Raw genomic sequence first — 22,024 nt, forward strand, 5'->3', positions numbered from 1 at the left:
TTTACCACTAACATGAAGCCCAATATGTCACGAAAAAACAATCTCAGAATCACCGGGATCCGCTGAAGCGTTCCAGAGTTATAACCTCATAAAGTGACACTGGTCAGAATTGCAAAAAATGGCCTGGTCTTTAGGGTCAAAATAGGCTTAGGGCTGAAGGGGTTAACCTAGAAAACACCATTTTGACAATTGATGACAGTTTGTTACGCCGTCCCATATCTAAACATTTCACCCCATAAAAAATTTGCCTCTGGGTTTTTTTTTCACCACATTATATGGTACATTAAAAGTTTCTATTAATAATACATCTTGTCCTGCAAAAAAACTAGCTCCCATATGGCTGTACTGAAAGAAAAATACATTTGGAATATGTGCTGTAAGATGGGGATGCCAGAGATGTCATGGAGGACAAAACAATCACTGATCTAGGGGAGATGTTTTTTTTTTGTTTTTTTTATTTGCATACTTCCCGGGGGGCAATGCACCTAGCATTTCACTGTGTTGAGCGCCTTTGCTGTCTGCCAGCAGTGTTTTCTCTGGCTGGTCTCCCCGAGATCAGTGATTGTTTTGTCTTGCTGGTCTACTATTCATTATTCCCACCTAGCCAGAATCCTACTCCACACTGATGATGGGCAATACCTCGAAACAGCTGTCTGTGGATGGATACCTGGCCTTGGTATTTCCCTTGTCATATCTTTAAGCTCATCAAAGAGTTAAATAGTGACTAAAAGGGCCTCTTAATAATGGTGGTTATGGTGCTCTCCTTCAAAAGAGCCACTCCTTGGCTAGGTCCTTCCCGAAGGGATATCTGGCTATTTTCTGTGTCGAGACTCCTAACAGAGGCTCCACGGACCTTTTTTCATTTGCAGACATGCCATGGAGGGGAGATGTGTATCACAGAGGTGGTTATCCTCAGTGATGTAATTCTAGAAGCAAGCTCCAGTACATATAGTACAGATAGGATTTAGGGCTTACAAGTTTACTAGACGATAGATGGATGGGACTGGCTAAAGATTCTATTAAAAACTCCAGATTTTTTTTTATTCGTATTTATGGTCTTTTAGCAAATAAATGCTGTAAAGTAAGCCAACCAAGAGGTGGTATAACAAACCACAAGGTGTCTAATTTCTTGACGTGGTCACAACATTGATAGTCTTGGTTCATCTTCTCCCTGTCTGGTCCAAATTAGATGCTAATAATAAATGTTCCACAATATTTTTATCTAAGCCATCAAATGACTGAAAATGAAAATAGAGACTGAAATCTGACTCGTAAAAAGTCTCATAAACCCAGTCATGGCAGGTTATAACAAATATATCTAAGGGGGAAAAAAAATCAATGTGCAACTGATCATATGATGTTTTCTTGCGAGAACTGGTTGTGAATTTTAATTGAGGAGCTTTCCTGTGCCGGACACATACGTAAGGCCTTGGCACCGGGAATGTTTGTTTAAGAGCTCACACTCTTCCTGCATTTTGTAGGTGTCAGAACTACAAACACACTGGAGATTAATGGTTTACAGATTAAATGATTATGTGCAGATCTGTGGACTTTCCTGTCTATGACATAATCTGGGAATTTTTTTTAAAACAAAATGTAAAACAATAGAAAAGCAAAGTGTCTGCAGATCAATGAAAATGTAATCTGGTAGTGAGATTTCTTCAGCTCCAGAGCACAAACTCAATAAAGCCGAGATATTTGGTCTCCAATATATATACATTGCAATCTGAAAATAATGCGTGGGAGAGGTAGTTTGGTGCAAGATGCTAAATGAACAATCCTGAAAACTAGTCTGTAATTTCTCAATATTCTACTCGATATTGTACTCTAGTAAAAAATGAAAAATGTAATAATCTGCCCTAAAAATCACCAAAAAAACAACAACAAAAGTATTATATATACTCACAAAACGTGAAGATGCATAAGATTACTCTCCTGAGCTAGGAAAAACAACATGCTTTAATACAGCAGCATGGAACATTAACGGGTTAACTGGCTCCTTAAAATCTAATATATAAAGCTAAGTGTATGTCCGCTAAAGGAATCCGCACTGTCGCATTTACAATCACAAAAGTTTGCACAGCCTCCTCATTTCATTCAAGGAATGTCATAGACTACGTTTTGAGGGGAAAATGTAACCCTATGCTTTACAGTTATTCGACAAAAAACCTGCTTACATTAAACTCAATGGAACTGGGAATTGATCTGTTATTATAGATTCCTATTATGGGCAAAGAAAGAGACACACAGAGAGGAACACACACAGAGAAAGTGATACACACACAAACAGAAAGAGACACACACAGACACCCACAGAATGCAACACAAACAGGGATAGACACACACATAAAGAAACACACAGAGAGACACACAGAAACAGACACATACACAGAAAAAGACACACACCCAAAAACACACACAGAGAAAGAAATACTGAGAAAAAGACACACACAGACAGAAAGAGACACACACCAAAAGAGACACACACAGAAAGAGACACACACACAGAAACTGTTTGGATGTGCAAGCTAATATATTGGCTGGTTTTGACAGTAATCCTACATAATTATCAAGTGGCCTATAGTAACCAATCACAGCTCTGCTTCTATTTTGCTACAGGTCATTAATAGGAGCTCCGATTAGTTGCTATAGGCAATAAAGGACATTCTTAGTATAAGAAGCTTATGTGTCAGTTAATATGATTTTGGTGGCGAGAGGGGGAGTGGGAGAGAGACAGAGAGAAACTTAGTTACTATCCCGGGCAACGCCAGGTACTACAGCTAGTTCTCAATATGCATTATAGTCTCCTTAAAGCAGCACTCCCAATAAGTTATTTATTTTTTTGGTTTAATTAATTTAATGTGTGTATGTGGATGTAATGTAGGGTGAGTGTGTTAATATACTCCCCTACCCGCTGCTTCTCCGGTGTCCAGCCACAATTTGCTCCTCTTCTAAGTGATGTCACTGCTCTGTAGACTGTTCTGGTTTGTGTGACCCGGAAGTGACTTTTACAATCTAAGTCCATGAAGTGTCAGGAGTTAGGACATTTTACATTTACATCTGTACATTGTAAGAGACTTCCGGCTCAGGTATACAGCATAGAGTGAGCCGGAGAGTTGCAGTTGTGATGACATCACTCAGAAGCGGGATGGAGTGGCACAGGACACCAGAGAGAGCAGCAGTAGTGAGTATATAATACACTCGCACTACATTACAGGCATATACTCACACATGTAATCAATAAGAAACTTAATGGGACTATTTCTTAAATTGGTGCCAGCCGCCTCCACCCCACGCACTAAAGCTGCCTCTAGGGCAGTTTGATCTTCCCTTCAAAGTTGTATTCATTTTTTTAACACTCCTTTGCAACCCTCTTTTATTAATTATACCTGCATCACTCGTTTAAAAGGGTTATCCTCTAATTTGATATTGATATTTATCTTTATAAGTCTTGAATTTCAGATCTGTAGGGGTCAGACACCAGCACCCCCACCAGTTGGCTGTTGCCAGTTCCAGCAGTGGGCAGATGTAATCTGTGTACTTAGTGGGATACCACAGCTCTGTCCTGCTGTATAGGGGTCTCCTCCATGCACTACAGATTAGCCCCTATGGAAAAGAATAGAAGCTGAGCTCCAGTACCCAGCAGCAGCGGGTCTCCTTTTTTTCCCCCGCTATCTGTATGTTTCCAGTCGTTCCTCCTACTGGGCCTTGCCGTGCCTTAATGCAGTGTACAAGCCTGTGGGGGAAATTACATGAGATCAGTGATGTTTTATATTCTTGATGCTGGGAAATCAGCATATAATCAGAATATAAAATGTCACGGAATGGGGTGAAAGAACCATAGAGGTGTGATAAAGCGGAGCTCCATCAATACATAACATGAATTACTATGCAGCATAGGTTTCTGGAACTGAATTAACTAAATATAGTCTGGAAGCCTGGATGACCTGTTATTTGGCTTACTTTTTTTGCGATTCTTCAGTCTTGCTTCTTCACGTACTCATGTTAAATGACTCTTAATGTTTTGTTTTTGTTTTTTAGTTGCACCCTTGTGTTTTTTGTATCATGACCCGGCCAAATTGTATCAAGTATTCCGTGAGATGTATGTTCGCTACTTCTTCAGGCTCCACTCAATCTCCTCTCATATATCGGTAAGTTACCAAAATTAATCTGGCATTGTTGTCATTTCATACTACTATAGAAGGGTTGTCCAGTATCCTTAAATATTAACACAAGGCTGCTTATGCTGTAAAGCACCACTCCAGCGTTGTTGTTTTGGTGGTGTTTTTTTTTTTTAGTGCTGGAGTGGTGGTTCTAATCTTAGGTCCCTGACTGTAGTCTTAGGCTTACCGGCTGGCATCTTCACCTTTTGTCAGTACTGCTCGGTACCCACAGCGTCATCTTGTGAGCACAACGTCTGACTAGCCAGAAGTCATAGTTAACGGTCACATGCACTCAATGTAAACCTATGAGACAAAGAGTGAGGCTCTCATAAACTTGTGTTGAAAAGTGAACTCCAACTTTCTCCATGAAACTCTGGGGAAGCCGTCAGGTCACCAACTGTTGGATACTTATGGGAGTGGCGGCAAAAAAGGTGATGACGGTGGCGGTAAAGTATGATACTAGGGTCAGGGACCTCAGATTTGAAGCAAGCACCAATCCAGAGCTGCAATGAAGAAAGAAAAAAAAAAAAAAAAAAAGCTAGAGTGGTGCTTTAACATAAACTTTAAGTATAACTTGCCTGTTGTGACTGCTCTCCTCTGGTATTTGTTTACAGGGCTGCACCAGTGATGTCACATCTACAACAAGCGACCACTGCAGCCAATCACTGGGTTCAGTGGTCTTTTGCCATTTAACCCCAACATCACCGAGGATGCATTGGTCAGGTGACGTCACTGCTGCAGCCCTGTAAACATAAACCAGTGGAAAGCAACAAAGAGGTTTTTATTAGAGCTGATCGAACGCCCAAAAATCCGGGACCGGCGGATCAGTGCCAGATTTTAAAAAGAGTCCGATCCGCTCTGGAATTCGGTGCCCATATAAGTCAATGGGGACCGGAATCCGGAGATTAAAAACGTTTGTGGAGGGGATGGGGTGGGTAGGAGCACGCGCGGTGTACTCACCGAGGCGCTGTCATGGTGGCACACTCCTTCCGGGTCACGCTTTTCCCTTCCGGAGCCGACAATTCAATGTTCATTGTTTTGCCCGCCCACCGGCGCGTGTAATTGGTTGCAGCTAGACGCACCCCCATCCTGAGTGGCAGTGTGTCAGCTGACTGCAACCAATCACAGGCGCCAGGATGGCCGGTGGGCGGGGAAAGCAGACCATGTGTGTGCAGGTCAGTATCGTGGTAAAAAAAATAAACAATCGGCAGCACAGATATAACCCGGGGCTGCAGCCCCAGCTGTCGGGCTGTATCTGTGCCCAGAGTCACACATGCGAGGCTTTGACGGGTGATGCAATGGCAGACTCGCGCGAGTCCCTCGCATGTGTGATCCCGGTCTAAGAGAAACCGCATGCAGCTTTTTTTTTTTTTTTTATTTAAATAAATAATTTAAAAAAATCCGACGTACAGTTCCCCCTAATTTTCATCCCCAGCCAAGATAACGCCGGCTGGGGGCTGGTATTCCAGCCCGCAGCCGCAAGGCATTGCCGCATCTATTAGATGTGACAATCCCGGTGCGATACCGGCTCTTCCCGGTGGCCTGATGCGGTGCCAATGGGGGAATGAGAGGTTAATAGCAGTGCACAGCTGCTACTAAACCCTAGGTTTGTGATAGCACAGGCGTCTATCAGATACCTGCATCATAAACCTGTAAATGAATGTAAATAAACACAGAGACAAATCCTTTATTTGGAATAAAGTACAAAACACGGGCCCTCCTTCACCACTTTAATAACCCCAACACAGCCCTCCAGGTCCGGCGTAATCCACAGGAGGTCCCACGCCGCTTCAGCTCTACTACATCTGAATATCACAGAGAGAGGCTATAGAGCACGACCACTCACTATGAGCTCCAGAGAATGAATGAGCTGCGCAATGAGCAGTGACGTCACTCAGGTCATTTGCGGTCACAGCTGGAGGTTCCCATGGTCCTTCCTCTGTGATCAAAGGTAACCTGATCTCACGTGGAGGTCACTGAGTTCACAGACCTGCATCTCATAGCAGAAAATCACAGTTTTTTTGGTCAAGAAATTCAGATTTTGTGCTGAAATTTTTACACGATATTCCTGCATCCAATGTACACCTCATGGCAAAAAAACGCGGTGTTTTGACTCATTTTTTTGCCGCGTTTTTTTGACGCGGTTATTTTTTGGCGATTTTTGCTGCGTTTTTTTTGCCAGGAGGTGCACATTTGGTGCTGAATCGTCTGCACCAGATTTCAGCACCAAATTTCCACTTGCTGGCAGAAATTTTTCTTTTTTTTATTTTTGGGCCAAGGGATGAAAATTTGGTGCTGAAATTTTTACACCATATTCCTGCATCCAATCTACTCCTCCTGGCAAAAGAAACGCTGTGTTTTGACGCATTTTTTGCTGCTTTTTTTTGCCAGGAGGTGCACATTTGGTGCTGAAATTTGCAATTTTTTTTTTTTACTAGAACGTGTAGATTGAGTGCCGGAATATGGTGTAAAAATGTAATAATCACCAAATTTACATCCCTTGGTCCATAAATTAAAAAGAAACAAAAAACGTTTATATGCTGTTTTTGTGCCCCAGCCCTGTGCTTATCTTGGCAGTGTATCAAAAGAGGAACCGCATGCGGCTTTCGATGTGCGGTCCCCCCCAATTTTCATCCCCAGCCATGATAATGCCGGCTGGGGGCTGCTATTCTCAGGCCGCAGCCGCCCGGTATTGCCGTATCTATTACATGTGACAATCCCGGTGCATTACCGGCTCTTCCTAGTGGACTGATGCGGTGCTGTTGTGAATACGTTTTCCAGCTTGGGGCTCCATCTTGTGGTCAGTGCTGGTGGTGCAGTTGATTTGTGGAATGAAAGTCACACACCTGCAGAGGACTGGCAATCAGGGTCAGACTTGGGCTGTATAACTGAGTAGTTTTCTCTTGTTACTTGCTGGTGCTTAATGGTCTCATGTGTGTTAAGGACATTCTGTAACCAGCCCTGCTCTCCACCAGAACTCCTTTCAGGTAAGTGGTTTTGTACTGCTGTCGTTTGTTTTCCACTTTCTTGTTTTTTTCTGCTTAATACTAATGTTTGATTCATATTTTGTCTCTGTGGAGTTCTTGATGGAATGGGATCATTCCCTGCTGGGAGTGTCTGTATACTTAGCTCCATGATTCTGCAAGGTATTGTGTTTGTCATGCTTGGTATTAATTCAGTCCCTCATCTGTATTAGTGTTTTTGGATCCCAGTAACATTTGAGTGCTGATTCAGTGGGGGAGAGGTTGTGTGACCTCAGGATTTTTCCATATCAGAAGTGCTGGTATTTATTAGGGGTTTTTTTTACGGTTGCAGACAGTGCACCTTCCTATCCTTTTCTATAAAGATATTTTGGGCCTCACCTTTGCTGAATCTGTCTTTTCTGGCTTTGTATTATGTTTTTCTGTATCATCGTAGCCTTTACATGTGGGGGGCTATCTATCTATCTTTGGGGACTGCTCCGAGGCAGATTAGCTTTCTTATATTTCTATTTGTGAGAATATTTAGTTCTCCGGCTGTGTAGAGACGACTAGGTCATCATAGGCTCGTCCCACGGCTACTTCTAGTTGTGTCAGGATTAGGTCTGCAATCCGTTAAGGTTGCAGCCACTCTGTTACTATTTGGGATTCTTTATTTTTTGATCCTCCTTGGTCCCTGTATCATAGAACGGTACCAATCAGGGTAATAGCAGGGGTTAATAGCGGCGCAGAACTGCTACTAATCCCTAGGTTTGTGATGGCACAGGCGTCTATCAGATACCTGCATCACAAACCTGTAAATGAATTTAAATAAACACAGACACAGAGAAAAATCCTTTATTTGGAAAAAAGTACAAAACATGTCCTCCTTCACAACTTTATTAACCCCCAACACACCCCTCCAGCTCCGGCGTAATCCACACGACGTCCCACGACGACACATTCAGCTCTGCTACATCTCAGAGCGAGCAGCCATAGAGAAGACTGCCAGCTCTGAGTGTAGCCTGAGCTGCGATAAGCGATGACTGTAGCAGAGACTGTCACAGGCTGGGGGTGCGTCAGCCTGCAACCAATCACAGACGAGATGACGGCCGGTGGGCAGGGAAAACACGGAAAGCTGTGTGATTGCATGCACAGTACAGGAAGTGAATGCGCGACCCGGAAGCAGTGTGCCGCCATGACACAGAGTCTTCGTAAGTATGAAACTGACGCTTATTTGTTGTTTTGTTTATTTTTACTTTATTTGCCGAATCCGAATCGTGCACCTGGAATCCCGGGTCCGGCACCGCGATGTCATTGAAACTGCGCGGATCCGGGCTTTTACAGTCCGGATCTACTCAGCCCTAGTCGCTATAATATTTTTTTCAATAGTAAACTTCAAAATAAACTTTGCAATATTTCTTATTATGAAAGAAAACTTCTTCTTACTCTTCCTGGACTGATCTTTCAGTCTCCAATTTCTCATTTCCTGGGAAAAATCTGTATTCAGTAAAGTCAGATTTCCCATTATTGAGATGGAAGATGACAGATGGTGCTTATGAAGTTCTATGGAGAACAGGGAACTGTACCTGTCGTCTCAGGAGAACTTGCAGCAGAATGTCTGTATCTTCCTCTCGCTCCTGTCTCCTCCTCCCCTCTCCAAAAATGTCAAAAAGCACAAACTGTCACCTCCTATGGGAAAGTCTGTAGTCACTAAATACACAATTTACAGTAATTGCTTTTATATAGTAATTGAGAATGGAGGAGAAAAACCTGATTTCTCAGATTAAACATGTTACAAAGTTATTTTTTTTTCATGTATTGTATTAGTTTATTAACTATAAATGAAAATGGTGGTTGCCCGTTAAGTGTCACTGGAAGGATTGCAATTGCTATGGTGCAAATCATCCTCTTTTATCATCCTCAGTTTTTTCTTTTCAGCGGTATTAACTAATTTATTTGCCATAGGTAGCAGATTTTATTGTGGTGCCTGTACGCTCAGTTTAATTATACAATTTCTCACATAGGGAATAATGTCGCTGTGTCTGCTGTTTGAGACTCTTCTACAGACTCATCTTCCACAACTCTTCTATCATCTGCGGGAGATTGGTGCACAACCGTATGTGGCTTTTGTATAATTTTATATATATATTTTTTTAATAGCCTCCGGCTCGATCTTGAGTCATGGTGACTTGATGGATTAACGATCTGTAGGCCGATTAACCTTGAGACAGTCTAGATAGGTCAAATAGGGGGGGATTACTGGGTATTCGCTTTATTCGGAAAGAAAACACATTACGTGTTTGTATTTACTACATTTTGTTTGTTAGCCTAAAAGCACAAAGATGCTGGGGTTACAGCCAAAACAATATTTTTGCTGCTTTTATTGCCTTTTTTTTTTAGCCTTTTTTATAAGATGGGACATGTAGGGACAAATGTGGAGCAGTGCTGATGGTTTGCATTTATAGAGTTTGTACAGCCAATGTAGCCCTACTCAACAGTCATTTAAAAGAGTTGTCCAATAGTTTTACACTAATGGCCTATCCTTAGGATAGGTCATCAATGTCTGATTGGCTGGGGTCCAACACGCCGCACCCCCTCCGATCAGCTGTTCTCGGTCCCATCGGCTGCAGCAGGCAGATAGAAATGCTCCGTTCCGGAGCTGCTCCATCTTCTGATAGTGGCCGTGACCAAGTACTGCATATCCGCCTCTTATTAATCTGCATGGGAGGCGGATATGCAGTACCCGGCCGTGGGCACTATCAGGAGATGGAGCAGCTCCAGAACTGAGCATTTATGGTATCTTGCTGCTGTCACCGGAACTGAGAACAGATTATCAGCGGAGGTCCGGTGTATTCTACCCCGGCTGATCAGACATTGATGACCTATCCTAAGGACAAACCATCAATGTAAAAGAAGTGGACAACCTCTTTAATGCAGACATGTTGAATTTTAGATGTGTAATGGTGCCAGTAAACATAAAGGTAGTATAGTGAAAAACCCAAAGAAAAAAAATGCATGCCATATTACTCAATCTTGTTTTTGCTTTATACAGATGAAATACATATTTTAATGTTTTTCACCTGTAAAAGCCCTAAGGCCAAAACAGAAGTCTTATATGTAAGACGTGGCACATAGTTGCCAATTGTTGAGAGTTTGGGTGCTGAAGCCCCATTGAGCCCGTATATTGCTCTGTGTGCATGCTACATAAGAGCAGTACACATTAGAGAATTGTTTTGGCTAATCAGTGTACAGTGGGTTTAAAAATCTACACACCCCTGTTAAAATGCCAGGTTATTGTCATGAATGAAAAACCTTCCAAAAAGAATTATTTCAGAACTTTTTCCACCGTTAGTCACCCATAATCTGTACAAATTGTTTGAGAAACAGCGTAAAGTCATTTTGAGGGGGAAAATAAAGACAAAACTAGAATAATGTGTTTGTAAAAGTGTGAACATCCTCTTATAATGAGGATATGGTTCTGTTCAGAATTAGCAAATCATATTTAAGGTCATGGTAAATAGTAGTAAGTGCACAGCTGACATAATTTGCAGTGATTTCGAATAACTGCGTATTCTAATAGGATTTTCCTGACATTTTCTTAGTTGTATTTTATAGCAAAAGCCATGGTCTGTAAACAGTTTACAACACAGCAAAGGGATCTTATTGTTGAAATTTACCAGTCAGGAGATGGGTAAAAAGAAACTTTCAACTATGAACTATGTGAAGATGGTCATCCAGAAGTGACTTCAAAATTTGGCACAATGGTTACATTACTTAGAACTGCAGGTCCCCCAAAAATTGATGAAGAGACAAGAAAATGGCAGGGTGGCACAATGGAATCCTTTTCTTACAAAGAATAACATTCAAGCCCGGCTATAGTATATCAAAACCTACATCAAGTCTGCGAAAAGCATCTGAGAAAATGTGTTATGGGCTGATGAGACCAAAGTTGTACTTTTTGGCCATAATTCCAAAAGGTGTGCACTGTGTGTGTGTCTCATCAAAATAACACCATACCCACAGTGAAGCATAGTGGAGGCAGCATTAATATTTGGGACTGTTTTTCTGCAGATAGAACTGTGGCTTTAATCAAGATGGAGGGAATTAGGAACATTTCCAAATATTAGCCAATTTTGCATCAAAATCTTCAGGCTTCTACTAAAAAGCTGAAAATGATGAGGAATTTCACCTTTTAGCATGAAAACGACCCTAAACATACCTCTAAATCAATAATAAAGCGACTTCTCCAGAAGATCAGAGTTTTGAAATGGCCCAGCCAGTGCCCAGACCTGAATCCAATAGAAAATCTGTGGGTGACCTGGAGAGGGCGCTATACACATGAAATGCTCTCGATATCTGAGAGATTTGGAGCGTTAATGTAAGGAAGAGAGGGTCAAGATTGCCAATTCTAAATGTGCCATGCTGATAGACTCCTACCCAAAAAATCTAAAAGCTCTTGTAAGTAAAAAGGGTACTTCAACAAAGTAATAGTTTAAGCATGTTCATATTTTTGCAACCACTTTATTTTTTTCCACTGCAAAATATTTGTTTATTTTTCATTTGTTCAGATTTTGGGTGACATAAAAGATGGGAAAAGTTCTGAAATTATTATTTTTTCATGACAAAAACTTTTTTAACATTTCAACAGGTATATACCGTATTTTTCGGACCATAAGACGCACTTTTTTTCCTCCAAATTTGGGAGGAAAGTGTGGGGTGCGTCTTATGGTCTGAAGCTGCGGGGTAGGGAGCTGTGGGGAGTCAGCTCTATGCAGTGGAATCACAGGAGGCAGGGAGGGTCGCTGCTGCAGGATGCCGGTGGCTGGAGAAACCACGTGTGCCCGCTGCTTAAAGTAAATGAATATTCATTTGCTGCTCCCCGCCCACCTCTCTCTGCAGTCAGCGGGTGTGAGGAGCAGCTAATGAATACTTGTTTAATGTAAACAGCAGACACGTGGGAGCTCCAGACACCGGCTTCCTGCAGCGGCTGGGGAGACTGTGTGTCCGCTGTTTAGGAGGCAGGAGCAGGGTGCCGCTGCAGTCATGTCAGGCCCAGGGGAAGTGCAGATCACTGCAGTGTCCGGACCAGAGCACGGCATACCTTCACAGCACAGCCGCAGGCTCTGTGCTGAGGGCTCAAATTACTTTCACTTTGTTTCTAGTGCAGAGGAAGGATCAGTCTCCCGTAGCTGACAAGGACCTACAGTGATGTAATGCAGAGGGGTGGGCCAGAGCAGCTCAGAACAGCACAGTGCCCTGCCTCTTCATTACATCACTGCAGGTCCTTGAGATATGGGAGACTTTGTTTGTAATGCCAGGACCAAACTGAAGCATGGTGAGCATCACATCAGTAAAAGTAAGGCAATAAATAATATAGTATAGGCATTACTGTACACCTGGATGGGGTTGGATCATATATATTTACACACACACACATATATATATATATATATATATATATATATATATATATATATATATATATACATATACATACACACACACACACACTATATAACTATATACACACACACACACTATATGACTATACACACACACACACACACACACTATAACTATACACACACACACACACTATATATATACACACACACACTATAACTATACACACACACACACACACTATATAACTATATATATATACACACACACACACACCAGATTGGAGGATCACACATATAATGATGGGGAACATACATATTCCTTGATAGGGGCCATATATACCTGGAAGGTACCCAGAATGGAGGATATAAGGACAGAATTTGGGGATATTATTACCTCAGTAACACTGTCAGCAGTAAAATAACAGTGTGTCATGACCACATTCTTTTGCTTTAATTTTATTTTTTTTCTATTTTTCCTCCTCTAAAACAAGGGTGCGTCTTATAGTCCGGTGCGTCTTATAGTCCGAAAAATACGGTATATATTTTTTATATCCACTGGATTTATAAATTTGAGTAAAATGTTTGTATATTTATATGTAATAATATTATTTTATGTCATGTAGGCTGCGGATATCATTTAAATGGATGGTTCGAGGTTTTTCTGGCTATTTGGCCACAGACCAGCTGCTCCTTTTGTGGGATAGGATCCTTGGCTACAACTCTTTGGAGATACTTGCGGGTAAGGCCAATTGATTTAACGAATGACTCCTTAAATCAATTAAACTAGTTAAAGCAATTTGTATTTCTAGCTTGTCCTCTTCTGCACTCTAGTCTCCCATAGTTCACAGTACTGGGTTCCTCTCCTGCTCATACTCTAGAGTTTGTCACCTTCCCTCCCTTTTTGTGCAGATTTATTGAAATGTATCGGATGTACCACCTTAGCATCTTCCTTCTACCAGTCAAGTGTTCTCAGGACTATATTTTCCGCAAAGCAGAAGAGGCACATTTCTGTGGGGAGAACTTTCTGTTCAGGGCTAGAACTACCATGAAGCCAATACATTGGAAGGTGGCATTGTTCTCTCTTCTCACTGTCATGTATAGTGGTAAAAATAAGTATTTCATACACTGCCGATTTTGCCAGTTTTCCCACTTACAAAGAATGGAGAGGTCTGTAATTTTTATCGTAGGTAAAATCCAACTGTGACAGCTTTTAAAAAAGGGCTGGATGATTTCCCCAGTACACACAACATTGTCAGTTATAAATGATTTAGAGACAAAACATAATTGGTGGAGGAAGGTTGAACTAGATGGACCTAGGTCTATTTTCAAACTATGTAAGACAGAATAATCCAGAAAATCACTGGGATTTTTAAATAATTATTTTCCATTTTATTGCATGAAATAAGAAGTTGATCACCAACCAACCAGCAAGAATTCTGGCTCTCACAGACCTGTTATTTTTTCTTTAAGAAGCTCCTAGTCTGCACTCATTACCTGTATTAATTGCATCTGTTTGAACTCATTACCTGTATGAAAGACACCTGTTCACACACTCAATCAATCACATTCCAACCTCTCCACCATGGCCAAGAACAAAGAGCTGTCTAAGGACACCAGGAACAAAATTGTAGATCTTTACAAGGCTGGTACGGGCTACAGGACAATATGCAAGCAGCTTGGTGAGAAGGCATCAACCATTGGCGCAATTATCAGAAAATGGAGGAAAAACAAGATGACTGTCAATCTTACTCAGTCTGGGGCTCCATGCAAAATCTTACCTTGTGGGGTAAGGATGATTCTGAGAGAGGTCAGGAATCAGCCCAGAACTACACAGAAAGACCTGGTCAATTATATGAATATAGCTGGGACCACCGTCTCAAAGTTTACCATTAGTAGCACACTATGTCGTAATGGATTAAAATCCTGCAGGGAACGCAAGGTCCCCCTGCTCACGCCAGCACATGTCCAGGCCCGTTTGACGTTCGCCAATAAACATTTGGATGATCCAGAGGAGGCATGGGAATAAGTCATGTGGTCAGATGAGACTAAAATAGAACTATTTTATATCAACTCCACTTACTGTGCTTGGAAGAAGAATGAGTGCAATGCCAAGAACACTGTCCCAACTATGAAGCATGGAGTGTCCTGCAACTGTGATCCGATCCTGCGATCAGATCACAGCTGTGGAGGAGAGGGAGAGCGTGATCTCTCCATCTCCTCTATTGTCAGCCTGTGCATAAATCGCTCTCCACTTGGATGTCATCGGAGTGCAGTCCGATGATTCACTCGCACCCATAGACTTGTAAAGGTGTGAGTGATCCGAGACTCTCAAACAATCACAGCATGCTGCAATTTTTTCCTCAGTCCAGTGTGAGCGTATCCTAAAACAAGCCCTCATACAACTGAGTTGTAGGTTTCATTGACTCCATCTATAAAAGTTCAATGTATCAAAGCGTAAAATGATTTACTCCATATAGTAAATGCCATTAAAATAACTACAGAAATGCCATAATTACCACACCAACCCCAAAAAATGCAATAAAACACAACCAAAAATATTGCATGTACCACAAAATGGTAGTAACCCAGACACCACTCCATGGACGGAAGAATAAAGTTACGGATCTCAGAAAATGGCAGTACGGTCTAAAATATTTATCCCATGTATTTATGCTCAAACACGTTAAAAACTAAAAACTCCTGAATTTGCATTTTTTTTTTTTTTGTCAAAGCAAGAATGCAAAAAAAGAAATCAAAACAGTGGTATCAATAAAAACATTAGCTGAATGTGAGAAAAGCAAGCCCCCATACTAGTCTATTAATGAAAAAATAAGAAAATAATTACCAGTCACAGAAAATGGCAACACAGACGATATATATATATATATATATATATATATATATATATATATATATATATATATATATATAAAAAGATATATATATATATATATATATATATATATATATATATATATATATATATATATATTTTTTTTATATTATTGTGCTTTTATTTTTTTTGCAAATTTCCGTTTGTTTGGGTTTTTTTTTACTTTATTTTCATTGCTTAAAGAGAACCTGTGATCAAGGTTTTATACTATAAACAATTTGCAGGTATATAAAGATGCTTTAATGCTGATTAAATCCAGGAGTGGTCTGTCAGTCAACAGGAGAACGGTAAGTGTAGGGTCCACCCCATATAATTTCAACTATGGATTCCTCTAAAATGGCAAAATAGATTTCTACAGGAAAGATGAGCATTTACTAAACATTTAAATAACGTCACTTGTTGAACTGCATTGTGTCAGCTGTACAGCAAGAGGGATATTGCTACGGGGTTGTTTTTCGGAAGTTGTCCTAAGCTTTTTAGGTCCAGTGAAGGAGAATCTTAATGCTTCAGAATACTAAGATTGAAAGTAGAACATACAAGAAACAGTACCCCCAGTATGTGTAAATATGAGGATCAAAGTCTAATGGCCCTGAACTAATGAAAGTGCTCTCAGTAACAGTATGGGGCCGTCCATGATCTTTCTCCCCAATACATCTTTGACCTAACCTTCCGATATCTCCTTACATGTAATCTCCAATCTCCACTAGATCTTATTTTTTTCCTCCGCTCTCTTATGTTCTTCACACAACCATCTGCAAGATTTTTCCAAAACGTCCCCCATACTCTGGAACTCACTACTTCAACACATCAGATTGTCTTCCTTGATTGAAACCTTCAGACTCAACCATGAAAACTCATCTCTTCAGGAAAGGCTACAATCTTCAATAACACCGCTGCTACCTCACCACCACCGTAGCAGCTCCAAACCCCGACCTATTGTCTTCTTCTCCAGTACCCTGCAGATCGAAAGCCAATTAGGCGGGATTCTCTCCCTTCTGTACCAGTCTCTTTATGTAGTTAGTTTATAGCACTTGTATTTATATATATGTGCATCCCCTTCACATATACAACATTCTAGAATTATCCCTTTACGATCCAAATTGCAATAGTTCAACCTATGCTATCTGCAGGCTAAAGCCAGAACTAATCAGAACACGTTTTACAAAAAACATCTTCCGACATCGGAGTGGAACAGAAGACTCATAGTGTCAGACAAGGTCAGACATTGCATTGGAAAAGGAGTATTGGTGCTTTAAAATATAAATTATAATTAAGAATAATGTGTCACTATTATCTTTACATTATACGTCAGATTATATTATATTATAAACCACTCACAAAAAGTTAGAAATACTTGGCTTTAGGGTGAATTTTTTATAAAAGTTCACTCTACAGTCATATTTTATCATGAAAGTAGGAAGCATGCAATGGTGATATCTTCATCTCAGACAATGTATTGAAACAAAAGCCAACAACTGTGGTGGGAATACCGCCCCCAAAAAAGTCAGTGTCTCAATAACTTGCCATGTGGCCTTCAGCATCAATTACAGCTTGACAATGACATCTCATACTGTTCACAATTCGAGTTATTGTCTGCTAAGGCATGTGGTATCCCACTCTTCTTCAAGGGCGACCCTCAGGTCACTGAAGTTCTAGGGTACAGGGTCATGAGCCTCTACATGGCAAGTCAGCTTATTCAGTAGGTTTTCTATGGCATACAGGTCTCGAGAAAGTGCAGGCCGCTCCATTCAAGGTATCCCAGTCTCCAGCAGCCATTCCCTAATGATGCGACCTCGATGAGCTGGAGCATTCTCGTCCATGAAGATGAAATTAGGCCGCTGATGTTCATGCAGATGGACAATGACTCGATTAATGATGTTATTCCAGTAGTAGGGGTTTGTCACTGTGTCATTCACAAAGTGTAGGGCAGTTCTGTAGTGACTAGACACACCTGCCCATGCTGTAACACCACCAAAGGCTTATCTGTTGACAACAGTGGCTGATGCATAGCGCTCTCCTTGATGTCTCCAACATCGTAGGCGTTTATCATTTCTGCTCCGCGTGAATCGACTTTCATCAGTGAATTCCACCATTGCACACTAGTCTCTCGTTCAGCAACCTTTGACACCTTTACCTGGTGGTGTGGTCAGGTACCCTTGCAAGTTGTCTAGCATGCACACAACGCTGATATCAACTGTTTCAAATAGTCTGATTTGACACTTGAGTCTCCCTTAAATGTGCCTGAAGTTGTATGGCGTTCATCATCTGGTTCCAAAGGGCTTTGTTCACAATGAAATATTCATCAGTGTGGGATGTGGCCAAAGGACGTCAACTTCTGTACCTTTCTGTAACTCTTCCAGTCTCTCTCTATCTCTGTTGCCACCTGCTGGTAACACTCTAAGCTCAGTTGCCACTTTTGTCTGTGAACATCCTGCATGAAACCTTGCAATTCCGAAGTATAGTTGCTCAATTGTTAGGTGTCGTCTTGGTTTCATGATGTTAAAATGTGAATAGCATGATGAGGAGAACTATTTTAATACCAATTATTCTAATTCAACCACGAAATGTATTGCTCAATTCATGGATCAAGCACATTTTTTAAATTTTGCTATTAAGCTCCTTGTTGGTACCAAAAAGTACCAAAACATTGAGCAGTTGGACATGGGCATTCAAAAGATCACAGTAAGTTCACCTTAAAAGATTAGAGTGAGTTTTAGGATCATCTTGAAATTTCACCCGAAAGCCAAATATCCCTAACTTTTTGTGAGTAGTGTAAATATTATCAGGTATATATAGTGGAGCTCATCTCCACTGTGGGTTGTGTTCAGCACCGTTCACGGGAGTGATTCTCTTTTCACCTTTTTTCTGCTAAATTGAGGACAGAACATAAAAATGGAAAGAGTATCATATATAAAGAGGGAGGATAAAAGGTTGATGTAAACAGGACTACTACACAACCCAGTAGAAATATGAGGATTTTAGTACTATCACATGATAGGCGGGCACAAGTTAATTGTGGAAGATGTTAGTCTTGGACTCGGCGGTGGTATGTCTGGAATTGGAGAACTTTATTTTAATCACTGTAACTGATCTTACATGATATATTGATATTCAAGGAAGGGCTGCAGTTTTCTGAGTTGGCCCTAAAGTAGGTACAAAATAGGGTTTTTTTGCAAAGTAGACCATTTATTTCTTAATTTTTAGGACTTTTATATAGTTCCTGCATTTGTTCAGATTTGATCATGGGTCATTAGACCCCAGAGGACAGAAATCGACCTTTTACTTTATTGTTGTTTCGACCTTCTTTCTTATTTTTTGTAGTGCTGGGCGAATAGTAACTATTCGTGTTTAGATAATGGTTACTGAATACCGAGTACTATTCTGGTATTCGTCACAACAAGAAAAATACTCATATTCCCCATTGATTTACATAAGGTTCATTATTCCTGACGAATACCGGAATAGTATATTGGGATTTGTTACGAATAATCTGAACACAAATAGTTACTATTCGCCCATCACTAATTATTTGACTTTATAAACAGTTGCTAATTTGGACTGTGTTAAACTATATTTTTTTTTTCTGCACACAAACAGGCCGTAAACTATTCTCCTGCACCCAACACATTGAAACTTTTCAACCTGAAGTTAATAAAATGATGGGTTTTACAAATATAAAGAAGCTGTATTTTATTTTTTTTCCGCTTTCATTTTTCCAGCTCTACCTTCTAAAGGCTGCTTTACACGCAGCGACATCGCTAGCAATGTCGCTGGTTAAAGCACCCGCCCCTGTCGGTTGTGCGTCACGGGCAAATCGCTGCCCGTGGTGTACAACATCGCTCGGACCCGTCACACATACTTGCCTGTCTAGCGACGCCGCTGTGACCGGCGATTCACCTCCTTTCTAAGGGGGCGGTTTGTGCAGCGTCACAGCGTCATCACACGGCAGCTGTCCAATAGAAGTGGAGGGGCGGAGAGCAGCCGAAAGAAAGTGACGCCCACCTCGTTGCCGGAGGACGCAGGTAGGGTGTTGTTCCTCGTTCCTGGGGTGTCACAAGTAGCGATGTATCCTGCCTCAGGCACGACGAACAACCTGCGTCCTGCAACAGCAACGATATTTGATCGTTAGCGGTCGTTGGTATGTTTCACATGCAATGACGTCGCTAACTAGGCCGGATGTGCGTCACGAATTCCGTGACCCCAACGACATCATGTTAGCGATGTCGTTGCTTGTAAAGCCTCCTTAAGTGTCATAACTTTTGATTTTTCAGTCAACATAGTTATCTGAGGAGTTGTAACTTTTTAACTGTTCTGAAACAAAATTGGGCACATTTACTAATCCAGGCGAACATTTAAAGGGTGTAAATTTATACAAGTCACTCTTAATGTATTCCAGATTTATCAGAGTGGCTCATGATCCTTGACAAATTAGGTACATCATTATACTGTATGGTCTTAGGTCCCAATTCATCAAGATTTGGTAGTTTTCTCTATGGTTTTGATGAGCGGTCATGTTTGAGTGAGACACTCCTGATGCATTAAGAGGCGCACACGTGTTAATGAATCAGAAGCGTCTTGTAAGTGGCATGAGCCACAAGATTTCTTGTGTAATGAACACAGCAGCTCCTCATGAATTAGATAAGACTTTGCACCCTGTCCCGCCCCAGCTCCGCTGGGAGAAACTAGTGCAAACACCAAGTCACAACATTTGTCTTTATATAACTGAATTGCACAAAAGTTTTGAGACTGTTCAAAACAATTTACACCAGAATTCTAATTAAATTGCTTTGTTGAATCTGGTCTTAAGGCCCAGTCACACACAACGACTTACCAGCGATCCCGAAAACGATGCGACCTGATAGGGATCGCAGGTAAGTCGCTGGGAGATCGCAGGTGAGATGTCACACAGTCAGATCTTACCAGCGATGCAGGAACAATACAGGTCGCAGTAGCGACCTGTAAACGATCTCAGCAGTCACTGTGACCCTGTCACACAGTGTCAAACACAGCGATGTGTCCTTCCCAGCAGGACATCGCCTTTGAAGAAAATGGTCTGGACCATTCTGCAACGACTGGCGACCTCACAGCAGGGGCCTGATCGCTGGTAGGTGTCACACATAACAAGATCGCTAACTGGATCGTTACTGCGTCACAGAAACCGTGACTCAGCTGCGATGTCGCTAGCGATCTCGTTATGTGTGACGGTACCTTTAGTTTACAACATCCATTAGTTGGCTTACTTTGGTCTATTTTGTCATGCCAAATTTTGACAAGATTTTGGTACACATGATTTCAATTTCGAACTCTCAGTCTGCCAGAAAACTGGTCCAAGACTCTTAATAAATCTCCCTCAAAATTTCAGGGCACAAAAAATGTGGTTATACAATTTTAAGCAATTTCATGTATCAGCAAAAATGAGTGGGTGGTTTTCCTGATTCTTGTGTATGAGAATGTGATTACCAACAGCATTATACATTAGAAAACACCACTTAGTTGGATGAAATTCAAGTCCAAACTTATCTTGTACTCTCTATAGCAAATGTGCCTCTGCCTTTAGATAAGTGCCTAGGGATCTCTTGGTGTTCTGTGCTCCCCTTATAGATCATCATTATTATTATTATAGTATCTCTATGGTTGAACTCCAGCTTCCACAATTGTCGTGCAGGGTCCGGTCACACTGAAATTCGAGACTTGCAGTCTTGGGACTTGACTGTGCACTATTTACTGGATTACATTCATCTTGCTTAGAGACGTGTGTATGTGGCGTTGTATGTGTACATGTGTGTTGCATGTGACTCAGGAATGACATATTATTCATTATGATAATTAGTAGGTCAGCAGTTGAAATATTTTGCATTCTTTTCCAGTCCTGGCAGCTGCTGTGTTTGCCTTCCGAGCAATGAACCTGATGGAGGTGACATCACTGGCTGCTGCTGAAGTAAGGATAAGTTACACTCCGTTGAGATCGAAATAGTTTTTGACCCATTGCCAACCAAAGTAACCTAAGCTTTCCCATGTTCCTTCTGAAGAAATGCAAGCCTCTCTGCCTAGATTCTTACTAAAATGAAGCTGTAGCCGCATGCAATGGCCTATACCTGTTTTCATGTGATTTAGATTTTTTTTTTCTTTATACGACTGAAGTTTTGCCTATTTTTCTATATCTTTTTAACCCGTTTTATTGTAATTTTATATTGTTTCTTTTTTTATATTGCTTTCACACAACATACTTTATATTTTTCCTCCATCTTTTATGACAATTTTTACAAATATTTCATAATCTGTAGAATTTTTTAGTTTTTTAATTTTTTTTTTTAATGAGGCACTGTAGTCCAGCTAGGACGCAAATGTCGTGATGAGTCACATTGCTAGACTGGAGAATTAGCTGTTAAATGAATATTGCTTACGATGTAGGCACAGGATTCATAATGTGCTTGTATTTTTAGCCCCAACTTGAAATTTTAGACCTGTTAAACACTCATGATACCATCTGTATTTGCAGCATGTCTAAAGGCCAAGATAAAATACACTTCCTTAGTCGTCTGTGGGTGGAATCATTTGCATTGACATACCTAGATTTTTACAGTCATTTATGAAGTTGTAAGA

At 41.0% G+C, this 22,024-nt stretch overlaps 1 protein-coding gene and 1 long non-coding RNA gene across 2 annotated transcripts in view; one reads left to right on the forward strand and one right to left on the reverse strand.

Moving 5' to 3' along the window:
• Positions 1–22,024, forward strand: part of TBC1D19 (TBC1 domain family member 19) — a 261,587-nt gene that overhangs the window by 233,932 nt on the left and 5,631 nt on the right. Inside the window, exons 17-20 of the mRNA XM_075346943.1 lie at positions 4,042–4,151; positions 9,148–9,239; positions 13,152–13,267; positions 21,289–21,359. Coding sequence (XP_075203058.1) covers positions 4,042–4,151; positions 9,148–9,239; positions 13,152–13,267; positions 21,289–21,359 — 389 coding nt within the window. The remainder of the gene's footprint in view (positions 1–4,041; positions 4,152–9,147; positions 9,240–13,151; positions 13,268–21,288; positions 21,360–22,024) is intronic.
• Positions 1–22,024, reverse strand: part of LOC142306455 (uncharacterized) — a 111,077-nt gene that overhangs the window by 78,221 nt on the left and 10,832 nt on the right. The window lies entirely within an intron of this gene.

Source organism: Anomaloglossus baeobatrachus, chromosome 1 (genome assembly GCF_048569485.1).
Source record: "Anomaloglossus baeobatrachus isolate aAnoBae1 chromosome 1, aAnoBae1.hap1, whole genome shotgun sequence".
Taxonomy (NCBI): domain Eukaryota; kingdom Metazoa; phylum Chordata; class Amphibia; order Anura; family Aromobatidae; genus Anomaloglossus; species Anomaloglossus baeobatrachus.